Source organism: Saccostrea cucullata, unplaced genomic scaffold (assembly GCF_032062105.1).
Source record: "Saccostrea cucullata isolate Sc308-1 unplaced genomic scaffold, CSIRO_AGI_Scuc_v1 ctg591, whole genome shotgun sequence".
Taxonomy (NCBI): domain Eukaryota; kingdom Metazoa; phylum Mollusca; class Bivalvia; order Ostreida; family Ostreidae; genus Saccostrea; species Saccostrea cuccullata.
In genome coordinates, this window is record NW_026919792.1 from 54,964 (window position 1) to 81,775 (window position 26,812).

Genomic DNA, 26,812 nt, shown 5'->3' on the forward strand with positions numbered 1-26,812 from the left:
ATTAGTGTTTTATTGCTAAAGAAATAAATATATGTGGTGTCTCATCAAGTTACATAGGTTATGTAATTTCTGCAATTAAGACAATTCCACTCCATCACTTTTAAAAGTTATGAAATATTATTTTGTAAAAATTATTTTCTCTCCGAATCGGATATTAAACCGCCTCTTATTCAAATATTCATGAACACGTGGTCTCGCATGCTCAGAGCAAACAATGGCCCAATCTCGTGAATGAGCCGAAAAGCATGATGGTCTACTACGTTTTCACTACAAACACGTGGGTTAGGGAATTGTACGGTGCGAGTTCAATTGACGGCTGGAAAGCCACTTACATTTTCTTTAAAAAATAGGAAGGATAGTTACTAATTGAGAATTCCCATGCTCACATTAACAAACAAATGCAGTTTTTCTTGTTAGCATACTGTATGTTTCGAAGTTGTACACATTGTAAACATTGTCAATACGTGAGCACACCTCAGAGTTAGTTGCTTTTTGTACCGAGGAATATATAGTCACGTGAAATTGTCTTTTCACTGTCAGTAGAGCACGGGGAAATTGTAAACAAACGGACCTGTTCAATAGAGTGTGGCAACTCTTATTTTTAGCATTTGTTCATTTGTATGCAAATGTTAGCATGGGATTTGTAGATGATAATGTACATAATGCATTAAGCGTGTAAATGCTTGGGAAATGTACCACGTCTTTCTGAGAGCGATTAAAAAAAACTAGCCTGTTCGAAAAACACATGAAGTATTTATGTACTGATCATGAGTAGTAACCTATATATAAATGAATTAATTACAACTCATTGAGCTGATTGGTCGATTTGTCAGTCCTGTTGGTTCCTCGCTGAACAGACGTCACAAAAAATAGTTTCGTCGACCTGATGATTCTCGTGATGCTTTTCCCGCGCCCATGCGCAGATCCAACATAAACGTCAGTCCTTTATAAATATGCATGAGAATATCATGTTCTTTTCCTGACCAGTACTTTGTTAATACCGAATAATATTTCGTCGAATTTGAGAGAATGCTTCATTTTTGATAGCTTATCATACTTCAGAAATTTTTGTTTGGTTTCAGCTGTGCAAAAATACGGCATACATATCTTTAAACGAGGTAAATTATTGAAAAGCAAGTTGATGAAACAAGAATATCAACAGTCTCGTTTAAAGTCATCATTTCGTAAATTCTATGGTCGATACAATGACCTTGTCAGCAAATACAATTTATCATTGAATGAAATGCTGATTGACGTTTTTCATACCAATTGTTATTCCATTATTTATACACTGAATTGACGACGGATTTTTTCCGTTATTTCCTGATTATGACAACGAGCACACGGCGGGTGTGACCGGTCGGCAGGGGATGCTCACTCCTCCATGGCACCTGATCCCACCTCTGATGTTTCGGAGGTACGTTTTTGCTCTGCTCTTATTTTGTATATTTGTTTAATGGACGTTGAGATTAAATACTGTTCGTTATTTCCATATCCTTCATTACATACTTTTAACTATTGTGTTACGTAACAAACATAGATATATAAAGTCAGATCTCCCATTAAAAATCATCAGCCACCGATTTAGGTACCCCATCGATATAGGACCCTCCACGATAAATATTTGCAAAATTATTCGGGGGAGGGTACTATCCCCCCAAAGAAAACATGAGCCGTTACTGCAGCCAATTTGCTAGTTTGCATTACTAAGTGGTAAAAATTTAAAACTGGCGACAAACATGATAAAATACTGGATTCATATTCATTCAAATGGGGGGGGGGATTTTTTTGTCAGAGTTATTTGTATAAGGCTTTGTAATTTGATATTTTATACTTTTTCTAAATAACCATAATGGTATTATTAATATAGATGTTCCATTGCAGACAGAGATAAATTGTTTTTTTTTAATGTAATATGTATCCACTGAAAACAGCTGGAGGAGGGGGCGTGTCAGTCGATCAAGGTCAGGATATTAAATATACAAGTGTATCTAACCCCATCCACATCCCCACAATTTACATACTAATATTGAAATGGATAAAATAATGAAAAATGATAAGCGTTCTGGAGGGATGTTGCTAAAACGAGGAACGGAAGAGGGAACGTAAAATGTATTATATTTTTTATTTTAGATTATATTACCTTAAATACACAAATTTATAAACAATATAATTTTTTTTAATTTCAATCCCCCATTATTTATTTCAAGTTGATTTATTCATGTTCAAAAAATCTCTTATTCAGGAAAATCACAGTCATAGCAGTGATGTAGAAACGATTTTGAAAGGGTTGGGGGGTCAAATTTAATTAAACTTACCTGAAAAGAATCTGCCAAGTGAGAAAAGAAGACAATTGTTTGATTCGGGAGGTGGGATAAAAGTAAACTCCAGCACCTCTCATTTTGTTAAACTCCTTTATTTAGTTTTTTTGTCTAACATCTCCTGTCAGTATTTATGTCCCCCGCTTGAAAAATGGGAGATATTAATTTGGGTCTGTTCGTCCGTCCGTCCGTCATTCTGTCTGACTGTAACGCTTTCGTTTCCACGCGATATCTCGAGAAGCCTTTGAGCTTTGGCAATTAAATTTTGCATATCAACTCTCTATGAATCAAAGAAGAACCCTATAGATTTTGAAGTCAAAAGGTCAAAGTTCAAGGTCGTTAATTAATACATTATGTCTGTGTGTAACACTATCCTTTCCAGGCGATATTTCAAGAGGATTTTGACTTTTTGCAATGTAATTTTATATCAAAACTCCCTAGGATGATCTTTCACCCCTCTCAAAGTGTTCCGTCCCGTTTATTTTATAGTATTTATTGTATAACATGTGGTTATTTTTAGCACAGGGGCATGAGGAGAGTTATTACGTATAAAGTAGGTTCTCGGCGGACTTTATATTCTTATTACATTAGAACTGTTTAATAAAGGTTAAATTAGACACCATGCATTATGTAAAATTTTAACAATATCGAACGTAAATACATAAATACATTTATGTGACTTCATGTTTGAATTAGATTTGACATTCTAATTGATTTGACATTCGCGCTCGTCATCTCGTCATTTCCATCCAGAAATGATTTCGAACGACTTGATTTTCAGTCTGGCTCGCCCAAATGACGACCTGGGACAAGTTAGGAATATTTAAAAAACCAACCAGTTCAACACGTTCAAATTATATTGCAGCCGCTAAGATTTTTTTTCCTGCCACATCTGCGTTCAATCAATCAGATGATGCAATTTTTACCAAAAGTCTTTAATAAAGTTTTATTTGAGATACAAGATATGTCAACTTATTGACAACAATCACCTTAAATATAAAGAGAAATAATCATCATTGTAACATCTTGCATTTCCCCTACAACTTTCTGATCATCTGATGATCGTTTTCTGCTGCTAGACAGCCATGTTGGGTGTCCACTGTAATATAACACCTGGTTAATTCAGTCCAGGGTTATTTGACCCTATAATATTTTTTAGGCCTTCATGGTAAGTGAAAATGAATGTTTTAAACTACAAACTTTAGCATTCTGCATGTCAGATTCTGCTTAATATATTTTTGTTTGATAAAATACTGGAAGACATCTTTTTCTCGCATAATCACCGTTGTAAGAATTGTCCGGTGTGAGACAGCAGTGTGAGATTTTTCTGCCTTACACTGTGTATTACTACGCCACGAACGAGAACGTAAACATTCCGTCATTATATAAACAAATTGTAACACTGTAAAAAAAAATATAACACATAATTAAACTGTTGTCATTTAACTTATTAATATAAACTTATTTTCATTCAAAATATTGTCGTATTTTCACTTTTTTAAAGATACTATTTTTAGATCGTGGAATGATTCTTCTTTTACGCTGTCAGATAGATAAGTTTTTTATTCCCAGTTTTTATCTTTCTGATTAATATACACGGACTGAAAATTATTTTATCAGTTACACTATGTGAAATCCATTTTCAGGTACGTTCTTTCCGATGGTGTATTCAGATTTTTAATAAGATGGAAAATTAAAAATATTCATTTAGCCCCATCATGGCGACGTCATTGACAGGCCGTTATTTTGGATAAAATAATGCGAGAAAAAAATCATTCATTACAAATTCGTGTGGGAATAATGAAATGCCACCTCGGGGCCAAGATTCACGGTCTAGGACTGGGAAAAGCCTCATCCTAGACTTTGAACCTTGTCCCCTCGGTGGAATTTCACTATCCCACACTCGTAGTAATGAATGATTCTATTAATATTCCAAAAATGTCTGCTTTAAATTTTTTAATACAAAAACACAACTTTTATTAATTATCTTAACGAATTTTAAACAATTGCACATTAAGTTTTGTTTCATTTGATTTTTTATTTGGACGGACCTGAAATTCATTCGGGCAACCTGTGATCATACCAAGGTTGCCCAAATGGCGAGACCAATTTTTGACGAACTCTGGAATATAAATTCACCTGGGTAAACCAGTTCTGTGGTCTAGTGGTATGTCTCTTGCTTCACATGTGAGAAGTCTCGGGTTCGGATTTCGGACGATTCATTTGATTTTGTTTTCGAAATACTTTTTTTTTACTAAATGATACCATTCAGCATGTGGAATGAAACATTTATGAGGTCTGGCTAGTACAAACTCATAAAATCATCATTACAGTGTGATAAATATTCCATATAAAAAGAATCTTCTATACACATACGAAATCAAATCTTTAAATGCATATTGACATACATATATTTGATTTCCTTCAGTATACATGTATACATACAGTCACTTAATGATTCTCTAAAATTCAGTCAAGGGGGATCCGACCTTTTCCCTAAGCGGGGGACACGAATTCTCTGAATAAGCTTGTTATAAGATTGTACCAATTTAAAATTGGCAGAAAGCAAAAATTTACTTACTGAAGGCTCAAATCTTATATGTTCAAGTCTAAAGATTTATATGAATGATACTGAAATAGAGTCCGTTTGAATTTAAATACTTGTAATTTCCCTTTTATTAATTAAAAAAACTTACTTACAAAATGTAAGGAACATATATATCAATATGATTGTTGAAAAATTGCAAGTAAACAAATACAATTTATCATTCTTTTTTCATTTCTAAACAATTGACAAAATGCTAATCCTCATATAAGCGGTTATTTCTGACAATTTAGTTTTATTTAATTTTAATATTTTTCAATCTTTATTATTCAAAGAAAACTGAAACATGTCTCAATATCTAAAAACAATTGCTTATATAATTTAAAGTGCTACATTTGACTTTGCAACCCATTTGAATTTGAGCAATTTTTTCGAAAATTGGCAATTTTTAAATCCCCATATCTCAATTATTTATAATTTCCCAAGCTCAATATTTTGCAAAGATAATGTTAAGATTTTAATTTGTACAATTAAATCAAAAAATTTAATTTCAAAGATTGGTCTTGTAAGATTTGGGGAATTAAATTTGTAATACTTTTGGCAATTCTTGAAAATTGGCATTATGCCAATTTTCAAGAGTTGTCTGCCCTTTGATATATATTGTAAATTTGATTTTGATAAATGTCAATTTTGAAATAACATAGCCTGATGTTACTTAAAAACCTTAAGGGAATTGCAAGTTTAATTTTGAGTAAAATAAATCAAATGTATATTTTACCATTTTTCGTGAATTTTTTAAGTGCATTTGCACTTACATGTGCAAAAACGAGGTTGCGCTGCCTACGATGCCATGATGCTTGATGGGATTTTTTTTTTGGTCATTTTTGAACAACATATTGTAAAGACTTACTACCCACCAAATTTCATTAAGATATGACAACCTTCGATTTGGACAGTTCTGCATGGTTTTCTCGCGGACTGACTCTTAAGACTGTTGAAATAATATGGAATCTATCATGAATTAATCAGATCGCTGGAAACAATTGAGAAAAGAAATAAACGGTGTTGTGAATTGTTTAATTTTATTTAGAAAAAATAGGGACTATAAATAGACCCAATAATAGCACACGATAATTAGAACTCCTTGATATGTAATGTTTTCGAACCTTGCTCTGATTGTGTATGAAAGAGAAGGTATGTGAAAGGGCGTGAATGTGAGAGAGAGAGAGAGGGAGGGTATGTGGGTAGTGAGTGAACATGTTCTATAAAGAACTTAAATCATGACATGATTTTCTCTTCACATTTTCTTTAAACAGGGCAGGAAAGTGTTTTTTGCCAGTAGATTTTCTCCGAAACTAAAGATGCCAAGTATGTCCTAGAACTAGAAGAGGATTTCAATCCGAAATCATCAAGTCTCTTATTGACTCATCGGCTGCTGCAGTTTTTAAATTTTGACAATCTTCAAAAGAAATTACGATCTCTAGAGACCAAAGTTATTTTAGTTAATCCTAGTACTCTTTGTGATAGATATGCTACAGAGGGTCTAATATGCATCTACCGAGTAGACGTGAAACATTCCAACAAACAGCTTATAGTGCAAGAGGTAAAGTTTATTCAATGTAATTGATTATGTAATAACTTAAAATTTACATTTCAAATATCTATCATATACATGTAGCCAGAATTTCAAGAGATTCTGAAAGAAAGATGTGGAAATAGCGAATTACATTCAAGCTGAAAAGTTCTAACTTACAATACAAATCAGTATTTTAGAAAAAAAATCAAAGATGGGATCTTGTGCCTTGCAGAAGTCAGCATCCTCTGTCGCCTGGACACATCCGCCGTGTTCCCCCTGTCTTGATTGGAATTAACTAAACAAAATGATTAATCTATAATAGAATGATCTTTATTTTAAAAAAAAATCAGGCAATTTGTTTTTGTTTATAAGTCAGAATGTACATTTGGAATGGAATTTAAGGTCATACCTCGAATTAATCACATTTTATTTTTCTTCTTGATGCAGACCAAAGATTCCTTTGACAAATTCAGAAGGATAAAGCATTTGCCTCGGGCATTTCTCGTAACCAGCCATTCTATGTCTGTTATAGATGCAAAGCTAGCTGTTTACAGAAAATACAAGGACATTTTTGAAGGCAACAATATAAGAATAATCCATAAATTAGATCCAAGCGAGGAATTTCCTTTATTCTGCGCAAAATATGAGATAGAACTCTTTCAACGTCGGATTGAAACTGTTGTAGAAAACATACAGTTGAAAGAACTGGAAAAAATAGTGAAAAATGCTGCAAACAAAGCTTTATCAAAGGAAGAAATTCAAAAAAGTTGCCAAGATATTGAAATTTTTATAGAAGGGCGCAATATCGGATCTGTGCACAGTGGAATTTACTTGTGTCGTTCCCCGCTTGCAATTCGGAGGATTAAAAAAAAGTTAATTTCAAGTACATTTGAAAAAGTTGGTCAAACATTAACAAATGAAACATTAGCTGGTATTTTAAATCACATTCAAGATATGCTAGATGTAGATCAGAACGAAGCATATAAAATAAACGTTTTGAAAGTTTTCACAAATGAGGATATAGACATGAAAGATATCGCTGCCATTGTAGTGACTGCTTTTTCAAAAATATTTAACTTTCTTCTGGGTATAATTTTCGACGCCAATCTTAGAGAGCATTTTGTACATTTTCTTTGGTCTGAAAATGTCAACTCCACGAAATGGCGGAACGAAGTAGCAAAAGAAATATATGAGAATATATCAGTAAAGAAAGAAGAAATAATCGCTAATATATTTACAGAAATGGTACCAATCTGGGGTCAAACTGAAATCCTATTGGGAAAAATCAGTAACAAAGTGACCATTGCTAGCAGAGAGATATTGATTGCAGACCAAAGAAAGCGTAATGATAAAAAAAAAATTCCGAATCGTTATCGTCGTTATTACCTATTTTAAGATCCAAGAATATGATGTATACAAATTAAATATATTTTCACTTAAATTTATTTATCGGAAAAGCCAATAAGGCTGAGAGTGCTAACAGTAAAGATTTTATTTAATTTTGACTGTGGCATTTTGCTTTTATTTATCAAGTTTAAAGACGAATGTGCTATGGATAAAGTGCAATCTTTTAACCATTTTTATTATTTAACTATATATATATATATATATATATATATATATATATATATATATATATATATATATATATATATATATATATATATATATATATATATATATGTAATTAAACAATATTTTTTTAATAGTTATAGCTGAATGGATGCTTCGAGAATTTCGAATAGAGAATATTGAAAGATGTCCATCGATTCTTCACTTTATAGCAGGGAGAAAGAAAGATTCAATCATTATGAAAGTATTTTTAGAAAAGTATGAAGTCGAGTCGGAAAAATTTTGTAAAGAAAATGCAGTCAACATCCCGGATGGTGCGATATTTGAATTTATTGATGTAACGTTGCAAACAGATTCCAAAGGAAGTCCTGCCTTTGTACATGGAGAGAAAAAAAAAGGTTTCCATATAAAGCATAACACAAAGAAACGCATTAAAGAGATTTTAAAAGATAAAAAAGACGAACTCTTTGCGAAACATTCAAGTTTAATGTCAATAAGCACGAGACCAAAAAAATTTTCCGAAGATCTTTTCAATTATGAAGCACGTATAGTTTTACATTGCCTTGATACAAATTTAATTCCTTTTGGAGAAGACCCATTACCAAAATGTATCGAAGGGTTTGAATGCGACATTCGAGAAAGTTTCATCCAGTTTGGATTATGCACAAATTGTAAAGCTTTAGATCATGGATGCAGCGTTGGGAGATATGGAGAAGTTTCATCAGGGTCTTTGGGATTCTTTGCAAAGAAACGATCTCTTTCTTGTCATAACGGATTTCTTACCGCAGCTCATGTAGCATTAACAAATGATGTCATTGCAGAACTAAATGAAAGAAGACTTTCAGATTATTCTTCTGAAAATCAAAGTTATAAAATTGTTCATCCATCGTTTGAAGACTGTGCTTCTAACAATATTATTGGGGAAGTGGAAGATTCTTTTTTTGGAAATTACGATACTACTGGAATAGATGCAGCTTTTATCAGAACTGATGCATTCAAGGATGAAAGTACGTAAAGTGAAGAAAAATCCATTTATAACTTCATGTTTATGAAATATAACAAAATACGAGGGCTTATCCAAAAGTAACGTCACAACTTTGATGACATTGCTACAAATCGACGTAAAGTAACAAAATTATACATGAATGAAGATTTATTTATTTCAGATCAGACCTAAACAATTCAAATGAATACGTTTGTTGCATACTTTCCAAAATATTAGATTTTAAACAATGTGCGTTTATGGTAGTCGCAGCACCTAGATCTAACGTCATATGACGGATACACACCGTCATACTTTTAAGTGTTTCCTTGTCGTTTAATTAAAAATTATTTGTGATTCGCAAACACTTTTACCAATTTCTCTTTAAAACAAAATTCTTGGAACCATTTTACACCCACTCTTTTCATAAATAAGCCCTCTGTCAAATTTTTTTGAACAGTAACGAAGACAAAATTGAAGATTCAAATGTCTTTCGATACGTCTGTCTTTTTTGACGTCAGACACAATTGAACAGTTTCCGTCCGATCTCCTATTTTTGTTCTTCTTGTCCTTTGCTGATCATTCAGTTACCAATCATCCGCCCAAAATTGCTGAAACCATCTATTAAAAAGTCTCTTATTTACATTCTTTATAATGTAAGTCTGAGTAATAAACGTAACTGTCGCTTGTGATGATTTCCATATTTTGAAGCAAAATTTTTACATCTCGTCGAACTGTTTTCCGCCATTTCGACAATCCCTTTGTTCTATTCAACAGAGTAAAACAACAATGTTTATGATCACAAATGCCAATGCCGTCATTAAATTTTCAATTAATGAGTAGAAAATGACGAGCATTGTGCCTTTTAAAAAATTTGGAGATTAGTTTTTTTAAGAATCTTTTTAATGTGTTTGTCTTTTTCTTTCTATGAAAAAAATACACTTTAAAACGTACTCGTGACGTTCCGTTGCGACGCGGCGACACCCCCTATACTCTATTTTTTAAACATCTATAAAAAAATAAATAAACATAATCAAACAAAAATGTCAATGTTTATTAGATTTATATTTGTGCATCTTTTGTTATAAGGTATTTGATGATATGACGCCAAATATAGAAGACATGGACACTGTGACATTACTTTTGGATCAACCCTCGTAATTACGTATATATATTTTCATATAACTTTCAGGACAATTGTATGAGTCATCTTGCAGTTTTGACATGGATTCTGATGAAGAGTACGATGTTGTCAAAAAGGGAAGAACAACTGGCGAAACAAGAGGAACATTAAAAGATTGTACATTTTTCATCCGTAAAATTTTTCCAGGCCGTGCCGGAATTTATCTTGTACTTGACAATTGTTATTCAATTTATGATTCAAATTCCCAAATTTTCTTTTTACCCGGAGATTCGGGAGCTGCCGTGTACGTCTTCAATAAATCGGACAATACTCGACAACCACTGGGACTTGCATTTGGTAAAATGACGAACTTTCCAATAACCTTTGTTTGTCCCATTGACAAAATTGCTGATGTCTTGAATCTTTCTATTCTTCAACCTGCGGAACCAATGGATATTCCTTAGTTTAAACTAGTTCCGGTGATATAGGAACGGAAAATTGTAACAGTTATTTATTACTTCTTTGATTGGAGAACGATTTAAAATTCAACGTATTCTCAATATCTACTGCCACTTCTATATTCATTTTCCTTAGTATTGCTTAAGTACGATCTCTTGATTGTTCGACACTTTTAATAAACATTCTAAGAAAAGCACAGGAGATGACCCTGAATGAAGATTCTCCAGATCTATATGATCCGATCAAAATAATCTAAATTGCATCTGGAAAGAATATTCATAAGATATCCGAATCAGGTCTTCAATTTGTAATATAAATATGGACCTCAAATATGCTTGAAATTATTATTGGTTTACAGTTTCAATGTCTTTTTAGGCATAATTTAAAAACCTGTATTGCAGTCTTTACATATTTTGTTTCAATTTCAGTAGAAAGATGTAAAATAAAAATAAAAATACATAACAAATAAATAATAAAGAAAAATTAATACTTTTTTTTTACATCTATAAGATGCACTTTATAACATGATAATGAGAAGGATATGGAAATAACGAACAGTATACAAATCTCAATGTCCATCAAACAATATACAAAGAAGAGCAGAGCAAACACGGACCTCCGAAACATCAGAGGTGGGATCAGGTGCCATGGAGGAGTGAGCTTCCCCTGCCGACCGGTCACACCCGCCGTGTGCTCGTTGTCATAATCAGGAAATAACGGAAAAAATCCGTGGTCAATTCAGTGTATAAATAATGGACTAACAATTGGTATGAAAAACGTCAGTCAGCATTTCATTCAATGATAAATTGTGTTTGCTAACAAGGTCATTGTATCGACCATAGAATTTACGAATTTACGAAATGATGACTTTAAACGAGACTGTTGATATTCTTGTTTCATCAACTTGCTTGTCAATAATTTACCTCGTTTAAGAAATTGTTCATACGTAGAGCATGCTCTTACGTATCGAATCAACTGAGATATATATACACCGTATGCAGGTGTTGAAGGTATATTGCTGCATAAGTAAGGGAAGTTGACGATAGAAAAATTAAAATCATCACGTTTATCATATAGCTTGGTTGTTAGATTACCATTAGTATCCTTTTCGAATAAGATATCTAAGTATGAAGCAGACGTGTCGGACTCTGTGGTATCTTTTATCTCAAGCTCACCAGGATATATCGTGTCGACGTAGGAATGGAAATTATCATTATTACATGTCATTGACAATACGTCGTCAATATATCTAAATGTCGAGTTGAAGGCCACAGCAAGTGTTTTCTTCTTTTCACGCATAAGATTTTGCATAAATTCTGCTTCATACAGTACCGACCGGACACAACCTAACACCAGAGCGAACCCGGAGCGGACCCCTGGTTCGCTTCACGGGTTCGCTCTGGGTCCGCTTCGGGTTCGCTTTCAGAAATTTGGGACCGCTCCGGGTGCGCTTTGGGTGCGCTCCGCGTTCGCTCGGGGTCAGCTCGGGGTCCGCTAGAGCGAACCCGGTGTTCGCTTCCTGGGACCGCTTTACGCACTGAGGCGTGAAGCGGACCCCGCTTTAATCTCACCGCCAGTAAGCCCCGCCCCTTGTATATTCCAATACAGTAATGGTATTGTGGATCGATCATTGTTGTTTATGCGACGATGCGGACATGTACACTGTACATGTAAACAGTGACATTATGGAGAACATTGATAAATTTTCTGAAATTAAACTGTTTATTAGACGTAGATTTACATGTACATGAATAATTGATTTCCTTGATTTCTCTATCCCGAGAAATTCAAACTAATTTAACAGCGAGTTATAAGGCATTTATTTTTCTTAAGTTATAACGAGAAAACAAAAAGGAAGAGGAAGAAAAGAGTGTTGAATTGATTCTCAGTGTATCGAATGGTGTACAAGTGAAACTGATGAAAGAAATTTAAACTGAATACCTTTTAAATTCATGCTTTATATAGTTTAAAAATACATTTGTTATTCCTTACCTTTTGCTAAATCGTAGTTTGAATGTTTACTAAACACGTGAATTATGATATCGCATCTATAAATTCCATGTAACCTTTTGTACATCTGATATATTTAGATTTCATTTATAGTAGTTACACATTAAAAGTTCGTAATAAATATTTACCGGACATTTTCTAAAAAAAAAATTACACTGTATATCAGAGCTTTTTCAAGGTCAAAATTTTGGAGCAAGAATGATTTTTATCAGAATAAAGAAAAACACAAATTTATTTAATTTAATAATAATTGTTCTCCTGACCCGATAAGAATATATCAATATATGCCCCCTATTTCACACACACATTGTCTTTAAAAAATTCTAATTATTTAATTATTTTAGATATAATTTCTCAATATACGTGTTACATTAAATTATTCAAAATTTACATCAAAATTATTGATCTTCTTAGTCTTCTTGGGCATGAGAAAAATGCGTGGATATAAAAATCTTCCTTCTGGATGCACAGATTGAAGACATACCGCCCTAATGGTATTAACAAACTGAATGACTTCACCAGAATGAACGTGAATTAGACCTAATTTCTGATGATACTTAACAAGATTATCCTTTCAACTTAGTTTAACTCTACAGTTATTTGCGTTACCATCTTTCGAAGAACCCACATAACTATGCATTGCTAACGCCTTTATTAATTATTTTTTTCCAATAATTAGTCCTAAAACATTTCAAAATTTATAATAGATTATAATTCATATGTTAACATATCCCTTCTATGTTATATTTCTCTGATTATTCTTTGTCAAGTATAGTTACGCATTATGAGAGAATGAAACAATGTACGATTTACTAAATGTCGTGATTAATTAGCGTAATTAATTCGTTCAATTATGTAAATCGCACTTCGCCCGAGTTTACCCCGATAAACCAGACGTACTTTATAGCGGTTCGGATTTCTTTCTTTATTTAAAAGTGTTTACATAAATTTCCAATTCAACTTGAGATAATGAAATTTTACAATAATTGTCGAAGATCAACTATATTTCTTTTCTCCGCTTTTTGTCAGTAAAATAATTGTCGAAGATCAGCTATATTTCTTTTCTCCGCTTTTTGTCAGTAAAAATTGTACTATCAATTGATTTCCATTTTTATGCATTGACTGATGTATTTACCCAATTTATTTAATCAATTGCTTTAATAAAAAAGAAATTAAATATTATATAAATATAAAATACAACCCGGAGAATTAAAATAAATAATTATTAAATAATATTCTAATCATCACAATAGATTAACACAGCACATTCACACGTTTTACTTGCATGTACAGTGTTTGGATTTATGTCGAATTAAATCAACACGTTCGATCTAATATCCCAATCGACAGATCAATATGCTATTTTGATTGGTTGATGCGCTGATTGGTTAATCGCTAATCCTGATTGACAGCTCTGTAAAGAAATACCGAACCCGCGTTCGCTCTCTGGGACCGCTACTGAATTTGGGGTTCGCTCTCTGGGTCCGCTTCGGGTTCGCTCTGGGTCCGCTACGGGTTCGCTTTGGGTGCGCTCCGGGTTCGCTCGGGGGTCAGCCCTAGCGGACCCCGAGCGAACCCGGAGCAGCCCAGAGAGCCAACCCGGGGTCCGCTCCGGGTTCGCTTTCTGTTAGGTTGTGTCCGGTCGGTACTGTATATAAAAATAAGTCTGCTAATAACGGAGCGCAATTCGTACCCATGGGAATTCTAAAAGATAGTTGGAATACCTGGTCTCCAAAAACCACATAGATATTGTCAATCAGAAACTCAAGCATCTTCTTGATGTCAACTTCAGAGTACTTTTGTGTGCAATCAGAATAAGTTTTAACAAAATAATTTTTCAAATGACCAATGACGAGGTAAGTGAATTTACGAGTTCCGTTTTTTTTAAGAAGCAGCTGTCAATGATATCAAAAAGCCTGGATTTTAATTTGTCGTGCGGAATTGTTGTGTATAAAGTTGAAAAGTCGTAAGTTTTTAAGCTGTTGATTTTTTTTTAAAGTCTTGCGATTTCAAATTGTCTAAAAGTTCTTTAGAATTTTTAAGTAGCCACATCTGATTTACACCACTTCTTGAATTTATAGTTGTACAGTACTTTTGAAGTTTTTTCTTCACTACTGTCAATATTTTATCGAGAAGTAACGAAAGAGGCTTGGTTGAACATTTACTGGAACCTGCAATGTATCTTTGTTTGTAAGGATTCTTATGAAGTTTCGGAGTCCAATATATATATATAAGGTAGTTCAAATTCATTTTGGCTCTGTGGAATATTAAAAGTATTCAAAACTGACAGGTGATTTTGAAGAATTTCTTCCATAGAAAGAGAAGTATGAGTATAAGTAGGATTACCACTTGCGGAATTAAATCCAAATTCTTCTAGAATGCAATTTATATAATGAGACTTACAAACGAAGTCAATGTTGTTACCTGCTTTGTCGGCATGATCCAGTACGTACTAATCGTGTAATCTATCTAATTCTTTTTTCACTTCTGGTTTATTGAACACAGAAGGATAGATGGTTTTCATTTTGCCCCTCGATCTTTTAATACGTGACTTTAACATGGATCTGATACATTTTATCCATTCTGACAAAGTTTCAATGTCTTCTTTTTCATATCTGGCCCATCGTCTGGCGTAATTTTCAACAGGATCCATAATATTTATGAAATTCCGACGCCAGTTTAAGGATCGGGGTTCCCTATATTTAGGACCTTTTAAAATAATTGATCTAAGGTCCTCATTACGAACTATTTTTACGTCACCTGTAATAACGTGTCCAGCAGGACTGTAGGTATAGGGTGAAGAAGAACATGGACACGAAGGAGGATTATGTTTCAGATAGTCAATATCCAGGCCATGTAAAGTGTTTTTGTAATTGAAAAGTTTGGAAGCAATGGTCGATTTATATTTGTAGGAAATACAAGGTGTAGTCTTTAACTTGGTATGGTGGAATACAAGACTGGGCCCTCTTGTGATTAAGAATATTACTTATATTAACCCAATAATTCCTTTATTATTGGCATATTGAAGTTTAACCCTTTCTCTTCCGGTACATTTTACGTGATTTTGGAGGCCTTTTGACATGACATTATTAAATTATTTCTAACTTTTTTATCCAAGGGGAAAGCTAGGCATAGTGCATACCAGTTTGTAGGAAATTTCTTACAGATGATTTTGTATGACTGTTTAGATACTCAACCACTGACCTTATTAGTAAAAATTGAGGTCAAAGGTCAATTAAGTGCAAAACTTTATGGAATTTTTTGATACTTTTTCATCTTTAAGCTAAATATTAACTATGATGTATGTTGAAATAGGAAATTTGGGATATACCCACAAAAGAGCATTATACTATACTACAAGAAGCACATAAACTTTTTTTTCAATTCTGCATATAACTACTTAAAAGGGGTTGCTAAGCAACGCAGAATTCTTTAATTTTCGGGCAGAAATTTTCATTTTTTGCTCATCCTAAACACAATTATGCATCCCATCACATATAAAAGTTAGATGTGAGGTCCTAAAATTATAAGGGACATACAACAGATAAATTGTCTTAAAGTTTGACCTCATTAGAACTTTTTTTTAGGAGGTCAAAGGTCAAATAAGTGCAAAAGTTTCATCAATTTTTTTCAACACTTTTCAATATTCTTGCCATAATTTTACACAATGGATGCTGAAATGGAAAATTCTGAATATACTCTCAAGAAGGGATCAGAACTGCAATATCCATGCATCATTTTAGTTCAAATATCTGTTTAATGACCTTTAAGTGGTTGCTAAGCAACATCATTATAAAGTTTTTGGCTATATACATGTTTGTTATTTCACATTCTGGACTAATTCTAGACACTTTTTGTATATATCATGCTATTGTTTGTAAGATATGGGCCATAAAGATGAAAGAACATTTTTGTATTAAAAATTGACCTTGACACTCTTGACGGGGTCAAGGTCATATCAGTACAGAATTCTGCTTTAAACTGTAAGTAAATATCAATTTTGAAATGCTTCAAACATGGATAAATCATCTAATAGTTGACGTAATAAAAATGGCGAATGACAAAGTTTGCAAGCAAAGAATTCTGGTCTGCTTCTTACAAAGCCCTAGCAAAACATGTATACTATCTTTTTGTTAAACAAGAAATACATTCTCTTGATGACATTAAAGATAATCCTTATTTTCATGGATTTAATTTAACAAGAAAAAAAAACTAAATGATTTCATTACAAGATTTTTCTGGTATAACAGAGCTTAAGGGGTACAATAAAGACTTGACATGTTATCTTGGAGGGAAATAATAGTAATAGATAGCATTGGCAATATTTAATGCAAAACTGTTTAGTCAATAAGTCGAAAATTTGACGCTTATATCCAAATATACAAATACAGAAATATTGCAAGATGAATTCCAAATCAGACTGAAATCTTCAACAAAATGTTGAAGAGCACTTTTACTTTGTGTCCACCATTCTTTTATCAACTGTATTTCTCTGTAAGACCGGAGGAAATTCTTTGACTTGTCCAAGACATTATTATTTGCTGTCAAGTACAAGTGATCAGCTTCTATCCTGTAAAAGATTTAAGTATTTTGAAACAGATACATGTCATTGTATATTATATAAATTTATATTTATAAATAAAATTAAGAATGCTAAAATTACTACATTTATTTGATTTTCCTTTTAAAATTAAAATTGTATTCATTATGTGATCCAAGTAGTTAAATGATATTGTTAAGTCAATGTATCAGGACTGAAAATTTAACAACATTGTAGTAAACCATCATGGTAATATTACTGAACTAAAACAGATAGCATATATGGCAATCTGACTAAAGCCAGACCTCTGTTTACGCTATCGCAACATGTAAAAAAATCTGGCATTAAATTGCTAAGAAAGCCAGGAAGGGACACGTAAATTTTTCAAATATCGAATCGAATTAGACAATCTAATCCCACGGATAACTAAATTGTTCCCTCGATTTAAAATATGAGATCTCGAATTACACAATCCGATCTTAAGTATTATTAATTCGCCCCCTTGATTCATAATTTGAGATCTCGAATTACATACCAGTAATTTGTTTTCACAGATTGATAATTCAACATCTTGATTTGTTAGTTTGTTACAACGTCTGTCTTATGATTTTGGAAATCTGTGCTCTTGAATTTCATTACATACTCGTATATGTACAGAAACATCCAACAATTTTAATCAATAAGTGCGTTCTATTTATTTCGTTTCAGCAACCGGTCGTTTCCAACTTCTTTCATAACTAATTCAACGTATATTTATTTTAGAAATATTATGATTACACATGACCCATATTTACTTTTACTATCTAGGACTTTCAATTATTCTAATATAATACAAGTAACACAAAAACTTCTAAGATTTTTTGTTGTACAAATATCAGTACTAGCACATGGATTTGAAAATGTTCATGTATTTCTCTCATTTTGGACCGTAATATGTAAATGATAAAAGTTAGGATGTAAAATACTACAATATTCTATTTTTTAAACATGTATTACCATATCCGATATGTACAGATAAATAATTTAAACGAAATCATGGGAAGGGTTTACATTCCGAGGGAATAAATCATTTAAACTAAAAGAATGAATTATACAATCTGAGATAACGGACTGTGTAATTTGAGGGAACGAATTGGTAATCTGTGAGAATGAATTGGCAATTTAATTGTTATAACATATTGTCAATCCGAGAGAACGGATTGTATAAATCAAGAACTCGGTTTACTTTAATAAATTTTAAAAATTCTATGTCCCTTTATGGCTTTCATAGATTTCATACCTGCATGGCTGCCAGGGTTGTAAAAAGAAAGGAGACAATAGACTCCAATGTTACTTCAGGGCAAAATTCCTGGCGCAAGGCTGTTCGTGATCATGGGAGTGTTGATAAACCATCCAGTGAGTTTGACCACCCATGTATATGATGTAGGATAATTGGAAAGTGTCTGAAAAATTGAGAAAATGGATATTCTAACCACATACTTTATGCAGATTGGAAATACTACAGCAGTCTATAAAAAAAGTTTGTTCAATATCTCGGCATTCATTCAGATAGATATTACATGTTTAAATAAAGTGTCTGTATGAATAATCAAGCATCATAAATATATGTGTTTCAAACACTTATTTTTCAAAATTTTGAAAATATAAATCAAATGTTTATAAACTTGTATGAATGCAATATCATGAGAATGACATAAATGAAATTAGACTTTATTTTTTCAAATTTTAGAAATACAGAAATTTTCAATACCAAAATAAAAATTTACCTGTTCATTGGTGTCCTTACATATTAATTGACCTTCCGCTGGTAGTTCATGGTGGGTTTAGAAAGTGGGTATTCACAGATGAAAGTATTGTACAGTTGCATATGCTGAAAGCACCCTAAAATTTCAATGTGAAAGTTGTACATGTACACCTGTACACACAGGTACATAGATACTGAAAACAACTATCCATTATTATGACAACTTTGATTTTACTTTGAACTTACGAGTGATTGTCAAAAGTATCAAAGTTTAAAAGCAATGCAAAATTGGCTGAACGATACGAAACACGCACACTGAAACATAAAGATCTAGTACATGTGTACATTTAGTTTTCTTTTGAACGTGAACTATTGCGTTTTAAACTTAAACTTTTCAGTCAATATACACGTATTCTCACCTGCTAATACCAAAGGTATGTCCGTATTATTTGATTCATTGATGTGATGATCTTCGTCGTGAAATAATATTAATAATAGTGAAAATTGACGTTCAGATTTCGGATCGCCATCATGTTTACACCAAAGCGGAAACACGTGTTTATTTCAATTCGTATCAACTCATACAGTGATGAGTCGTATTTATTTATAAATGCGAGTTTTTGTATTGTTAAATATAGATCTAATTAAATTGCAAATTAATAAGTATACAGTATAACAAGATACAACAATATTAAAAATCTGATTGATTTTTTTTTTAGTAAAGATCGACGTTTTGGAAATCTACAATTTTTATCAATATTGTATATCACTTCATGAAATATACATCATTACATGTAGATGAATAAATCAACATTCACTTCACAAAAGGTAGAATGAAAGTATATATTTGTTTTTTGAAATCTATTTTTTTTTTTTTTGTATTATCCATTTATTTCAGTAAAAAATATATTTGAATGGTCAAAAAAATCTTATAAAAGAATTTGTTGTTTCGAGTAAGACGCAACAATATCGACCTTGACGTTACATGTAAATATTGACCGATTTTTCCATAAAAACTATGCAAAGGTCACAAATTCAAATTATCGTAATTAAGAAAATACTGAGCGTAAGAAGGCCTATAAGGGCTTGTTGGAAAGGAAATTTTCTCTACTTCTACCAGCTTTATTTTGTTTTCCCTATTTCAACACACAAATAAACGTAAAACTGACCTTTGTTTAAATATTACGAATAAAATCGATAAAAAACACATAAGTGCAAGAAAATTCTTGTTTTCAAAATATACTTTAAAGTAATAACAATAATTTTTACATATTTTAAAAGTAGAGAAAATATTCTTTAAGAATATACCATGCTTTCTTATAAAGTTAATCAGAAAAAAAAAATGTCAATCGTCTGGAAATTCGGCAATCGCTTTGGAAAATTACGCCATTTTCAAAAAGTCTCGTTTGTCTTTACAACGTAAAATCGATTAAATACCGGCAATCAAGACATAATCTTTTTAGATATTTTAAAAGTAGAGAAAATTTCCAAAAAGATGATATATAGCTTATATACCTTCATGCTACCACAAAATAGATACGGAGATCTTATTTTCGCGAAGTCGTGTTTTAACGCGCCACCGGTCAATTTGACCGGTACAGAAGTGAAGGGGTTAAGGAAAAGATGGATTGTTTTAGCTGCATTTTCTTCCGTGAAACGCGCGGGTTGAAAAAGCCTATGATATGCAATATCCATAATCACAGAACCGAGCCTATATTCAGGTGTCGAGGAATCTAAAATTGGATGTTCCTTGGTCTTTTCAAGACGCCTATTTAAAAGTTTCAAAGGGACAGAGTAAAGTTTTGTTCAAATATGATGTAGACCTAACTGTTGATTTACATAAGGTAGTAATGAATCAAAAGAGACGTCGTGTATTCCAGGTTTATTGTACGAACGATGTCCATGACTACGCTTCCGTCTCTGTGTATTGTTAAAAAGGTCCCATCACATTTATATTATTACACTGCGGGCTTGAAAAATTTCCAACACTATCGACATTGTCATTACATCCATTGGGAAAAGCTCTCCCTAGTTTCCTAATCCAAACTTCTTCACGTTGTCTACGGAAAGGTGTACTCAACGACGGACTATTTGTGTGGTAATAAATCTTTTCCAGAATTCTAACTTTCATTGATAAAATAGAATGATCAGGTGAATTAAAATGTTTATATAAAAGCTGTTGACCACCATGATTTATTTGAAATTGATGACCTGATATTCTTTTGTTTAGCGATCCCTTTCTGATTTCAATGTCATAATTTTTTTTTTCAATCTTCAAGATAAAGTAATGCACAATATCAGGATGATATAATAAGATAACAGGTTGTGAATATCATTAAAATTGTAGAATATGAACCTGTAAAGGACGTTAAACATAAAGAAGTTCTGATAGAGACATTAAACTGAGCTTTTTGATCAAAGTTCATTGGTGACATTTTAGCAAAGGTTCCAAAGATAACCTAAAATCGATCTTAAATTTTTCCAAGTAACTTTGGTGCATAAATCAAAGGTAAAATCTGTACAAACTAGACTAAGTTCTCTAAAGTGCGTCCAGTGAACTATAATGAAGAAGATGACATTTTTGAAGCATGTACATTATTATTTTTCCTCGATACGGATCTGATTTCATTTTGACCTCTTGAAGAATTTGAATGCATCATTTTAGAAGATTTTATTAGATTCTGAAAATTCAATAACTGTCCAGTTGTAGAACACATAACACCACAGGCAGGTTCTAATGGAATATTATTATAGAAATCTCCTTCTTCAAACTGTTGTGTTGTTAGAATATATTTCACTATACCAAGCCATGATGTTGGAAATCCAAAATATATAATCTAATAAAATTTACAATTTGAAGAGCTAAAATAGGTGTGCAAAATATTTGAACAAAATACTTTGGGGGATCAAAGGTTATGCGTAACTGAGATTATTCGGTCCTTAATTTAAGATAACATTAAAATCTTATCGCGGTGATTAAACGTATTATATACTTACATGTAGATACAGGGGTGTAGAACCCTCTGGAATAAATAGTTTAGCCGAGGGCCCGATCTATGGGCTATAATTTGAATCCTATAAGGTATCACTTTTTAATGATCCAGAGGTGAGAAAAAGATTTTTAAAAAAGGTTATACTATCAGTATGCACTGGTTCTAATTGACAAATTAAAGCATGTCACAAAATTGTCTTTGTAAGAAGGATATGGAAATAACGAACAGTATTCAATCTCAACGTCCATTAAACAAATATACAAAATAAGAGCAGAGCAAACACGGACCTCCGAAACATCAGAGGTGGGATCAGGTGCCATGGAGGAGTGAGCATCCCCTGCCGACCGGTCACACCCGCCGTGTGCTCGTTGTCATAATCAGGAAATAACGGAAAAAATCCGTGGTCAATTCAGTGTATAAATAATGGACTAACAATTGGTATGAAAAACGTCAGTCAGCATTTCATTCAATGATAAATTGTATTTGCTGACAAGGTCATTGTATCAACCATAGAATTTACGAAATGATGACTTTAAACGAGACTGTTGATATTCTTGTTTCATCAACTTGCTTGTCAATAATTTACCTCGTTTAAGAAATTGTTCATACGTAGAGCATGCTCTTGCGTATCGAATCAACTGAGATATAAATACTCCGTATGCAGGTGATGAAGGTATATTGCTGCATAAGTAAGGGAAGTTGACGATAGAAAAATTAAAATCATCACGTTTATCATATAGCTTGGTTATTAGATTACCATTAGTGTCTTTTTCAAGTAAAATATCCAAGTATGAAGCAGAAGTGTCGGACTCTGTGGTATCTTTTATCTCAAGCTCACCAGGATATATCGTGTCGACGTAGGAATGGAAATTATCATTATTAATTGACAATACGTCGTCGATATATCTAAATGTCGAGTTGAAGGCCACAGCAAGTGTTTTCTTCTTTTCACGCATAAGATTTTGCATAAATTCTGCTTCATATGAATATAAAAATAAGTCTGCTAATAACGGAGCGCAATTTGTACCCATGGGAATTCCAATAGATTGTTGGAATACCTGGTCTCCAAAAACCACATAGATATTGTCAATCAGAAACTCAAGCATCTTCTTGATGTCAACTTCAGAGTACTTATGTGTGCAATCAGAATCTGTTTTAACAAAATAATTTTTCAAATGACCAATGACGAGGTAAGTAAACTTACGAGTTCCATTTTTGTTGAAGAAGCAGCTGTCAATGATATCAAAAAGCCTGGATTTTAATTTGTCGTGGGGAATTGTTTTGTATAAAGTTGGAAAGTCGTAGGTTTTTATGCTGTTGATTTTTGTAAAGTCTTGTGATTTCAAATTGTCCAAAAGTTCTTTAGAATTTTTAAGTATCCACATCTGATTTACACCACTTCTTGAATATATAGTTGTACAGTACTCTTAAAGTTTTTCCTTCACTACTGTCAATATTTTAGTGAGAAGTAACGAAAGAGGCTTGGTTGAACATTTACTGGAACCTGCAATGTAACTTTGTTTGTAAGGATTCTTATGAAGTTTCGGAATCCAATATATATAAGACATTATTTTAATTGTATTTTTAAAAAACGGGGATTTAGTCCAACGAGTTCTATTTGAATAATACCCACTAAGTTTCCTTTGTTAGGAAAAAAAAGTTATATATCAGTTCTGATCTTCTGTAAATTTTCCCTTTTAATTTTTTTCTTCAAAGTCATGAAACACCAACATTTTGTTTAGTGGAAGAAGCTTTTTATTATCTTTACCGTTGCTTGAATAAAAGAATATTACGAAGGCATAAATCAGGGTTTAGTAAATGCTTTTTAAAACTGAGCATCATTATGTCGTATTCGTGCTGGTTTGTTTCATAGAAATTGTTAGGATTTTGTTTTCATTCTGAATTTGACTACAGAATGTTCTGTCTAATATCAATCTTTACAATCGAGTTTGACTAGTCTACAGTAGATGCTTACTCTTCCTGGGCAGCCGATTATGTACCTTATTTATTTTCTCATATCAGATTGTATTGTTTACAAAATTTTTGAAATCGACAAATGTGAACTTAAGTATTTTTTATCCTTTTTTTATTTTTTAACTATATACTTCTCTGAAGAAGCTCATTTAGGTTGATTTGTCAGTCATATTGGTTTCTCACAGAACACACGTCAGAAAACATATTTTCCATGACCTGGTGATTCTCGCGATGCTTTTCCCGCGCACATGCGCAGATGCAGGATAAACGTCAGTCCTTTATAAATATTCATAAGAATATCGTGTTCTTTTCCCGACAAGTACTTTGTTTATACTGAATAATATTTCGTCGAATTTGCAAGAATGCTTCATTTTTGATAGCTTATCATACTTGAGAAATTTTAGTTCGGTTTCAGCTTTGTAAAAAAAATACCGTTTAACACGGCATACATATCTTTAAAAAAAGAAAAAAATTTCAATTGCATTTTATCCAAAATAGTAACGATTATTTATGAAATACCTTGATATCATTTCAAAGCATTTAAGAGTAGATTTGTATTTATCAAGAGAAATTTTCAAAAAGTTGCATTTCCTAAGTAGGAATTAATCATTAAAGTTTTTCATCGAGGTCTATGAAAAGACAAGTAAGTTTATGAAATAAAAGAAAAATGCGATGAATATAAATAAATTCTGTGGTGAAAAAATGTATTTAATTTGATAATTAGGAAGAGAAAAACATGGTGAAATTTTTTTTTCACTTTGCAGATAGATTGAATTTCATTAGAATTAATTTTAATTGATTAAAACCAAAAGGAGATACCTCTTCTAGGACAGGATAAGGTTTTAATTTAGAACATGCTCAAATCTTGAATACTGATGTTAAAAGATGGAAATTATTTCTAAATATAGGGAGTGTTCACACATACATATATATTATGAATACAATTCAATAAAAGCTAAGGCTAATATAGGTCGAAAACCTCAACTGCTGCTTCGTTATATTGCGCCTTGTTCCAGAAATTATGACCCGTATTAAGACGTCAACATATCCTAGCGAAGAGCTTCAAAACCATAGTTCCACGCTCAGTACAATTTGGCATTGGAGGATATTTGTAGGTTAAACGCCAAGGTCAAGATTAAAGGGTCAAAGGTCCTGGTTTCCAATAAAATAACTTCTCACAAGAATAAAAAATATGAAGTATGAAAGTCCTATCTTTTACCGTTCGAAAGTTATGGTCAAAGTTAAAGTTTTTTCATACGTACGGAAAGTAAATCTCCATGGTCAAAAGGGTAAAGTTGTTGATATTCAATGAAAGGTCTTGTTAAAAAGAAGATATGTGTAAAATATGAAAGTCCAAGTATTAACTATTCAATATTTATGGCCAAAGTAAAAGTTTCGAATTTTTGTGTAAAATATTGTCAAATTTCAAGGTCAAGGTCAAAAGATCAAATTTGATGGTACCTAAAGAAAGGTCTTATCAAAAGGAATACACACGTGAAATATGAAAGTCTCCACTAAATCAAAAGTTATGGACAAGGTTAAAGTTTTTGTGATGGACGGACAGACGGACGGCTGGACGCACGGACGGACGGACAAATGAGATTTAATGTCCCCTAGCTTTAGCGAAAGCGGGGACAATAATGGAATGGAAGAAATATTTTCTCAAGTTTTAAATAAACTGTGTATAGTATGCAGACATATTGTATACTGTGGCGTCTGGTTATGTTCGCAGGGAAACTTACACAAACTTACAAACAGAGACAATAACTTACACAAACTTACAAACAGAGATAATAATCCTCTATACCAACATTTTTAACTCTTTGGCCTCGACCTTGGACCTTGACCTTCATTCATAAACTTTCGCAGCACAGTTAAGGTTACAAATGGAAATATCGGCGATCTTTTTTAGATAAAATACATACTTTATTAGAATGGTCGATTCTTTTAGGACTTCACTAATATAAAAAAATGAAATGTTGGGGACATTTAGATTTTTTAAGCTTGTCACGTGATGTCGAAGTCACGTGACTTTACCAATTATACTTGCAGTTTACAGGTTCAATATAAATTTCAATATTCCAAGTGCTTAACCAAGTTAAAAATCTTAATTTAATTTATAACCTTTTCAACACTATAAGTAGTTTGTGAAAAGTGCTGTGAACCTATATAGATTCCCTTTTTTAATTGCTAAAATTTAATTTGTTGGACGTCAGGTTGAATATTTTGATGGTCAACTACATTAAATATATAGCTCTATAATTAATTTATTTGCAAGATTTCAGGAATTTCGCAGCATTTTTCAAATACCTTTGTGCTTCTTGAGTTTATGTGTAAAAACTAGGAAAAGATACATCGAGGGTATGCCCTTTCAATAAATCGAATTATTAGGGCCCTTCCATTACTTTTTCAATGAATCTGCATACAAACACACGACAACATCGCTTGTCTAGCGAATGTATGTACAGTTTATAAATTAAATACTAAAATAGACACAGCATCCAAGTTATCGGCCTTTCATTTAACTTTAAATAAAATTTTATTTGAGAACAATAGACATTTTTCATTTTACAAAGTGTGATTTTATCAGCCTCTCACTGTGTACAAACTGCGTCATTTTTGCAAGATGACGTCACTTTGACAAGTGCCTTGCGATCGGTGCATCGCTTATATACTGTTGTGTGGAATTTAACATAAGACAAAACTGCCTGTAATAGTAAGTTTGTATGTAGTATACAGATGTCCAGTGTTTGAAATAGCAAATAATTTCATTTTGTAGTATTTTGAAGACCTTGTATTATGTGTGACGTCATAGTAAACATTTACCGTACAAATTAGGCTCTGCCACCTTACAGTAACGCCCCGTTGGGATCCGGGTTAGCATAGATCATTAGTACGACCTTTCTTATCGTAAAAGGTGACTAAATGCGGCGGTCCTTCGGATGAGACCGTATAAACCGAGCCCCGTGTCAC

The 26,812-nt window shown here is 32.5% G+C and overlaps 1 protein-coding gene and 1 long non-coding RNA gene across 3 annotated transcripts; one reads left to right on the plus strand and one right to left on the minus strand.

Annotated features, from left to right (window-relative positions):
• The first annotated feature begins 6,020 nt into the window (after positions 1-6,020).
• LOC134238148 (uncharacterized) lies at positions 6,021-10,586 on the plus strand. Its single transcript, XM_062720270.1, has 6 exons — positions 6,021-6,060; positions 6,228-6,469; positions 6,890-7,208; positions 7,395-7,784; positions 8,152-9,021; positions 10,189-10,586. The coding sequence occupies exons 1-6, from the start codon at positions 6,021-6,023 to the stop codon at positions 10,581-10,583; spliced, it is 2,256 nt and encodes a 751-aa protein (XP_062576254.1). The 3' UTR covers positions 10,584-10,586.
• A 5,954-nt stretch (positions 10,587-16,540) lies between these two features.
• LOC134238127 (uncharacterized) lies at positions 16,541-19,962 on the minus strand. Of its 2 annotated transcripts, XR_009985941.1 has the most exons (4): positions 19,292-19,962; positions 18,895-19,009; positions 18,408-18,570; positions 16,746-17,158 (listed from the first exon to the last, which is right to left on the minus strand). It is a non-coding gene; the product is annotated as an uncharacterized LOC134238127 (long non-coding RNA). The 2 variants fall into 2 exon arrangements; XR_009985938.1 differs by lacking the exon at positions 19,292-19,962 and having other exon boundaries at positions 16,541-17,158; positions 18,895-19,274.
• Positions 19,963-26,812: the final 6,850 nt, after the last annotated feature.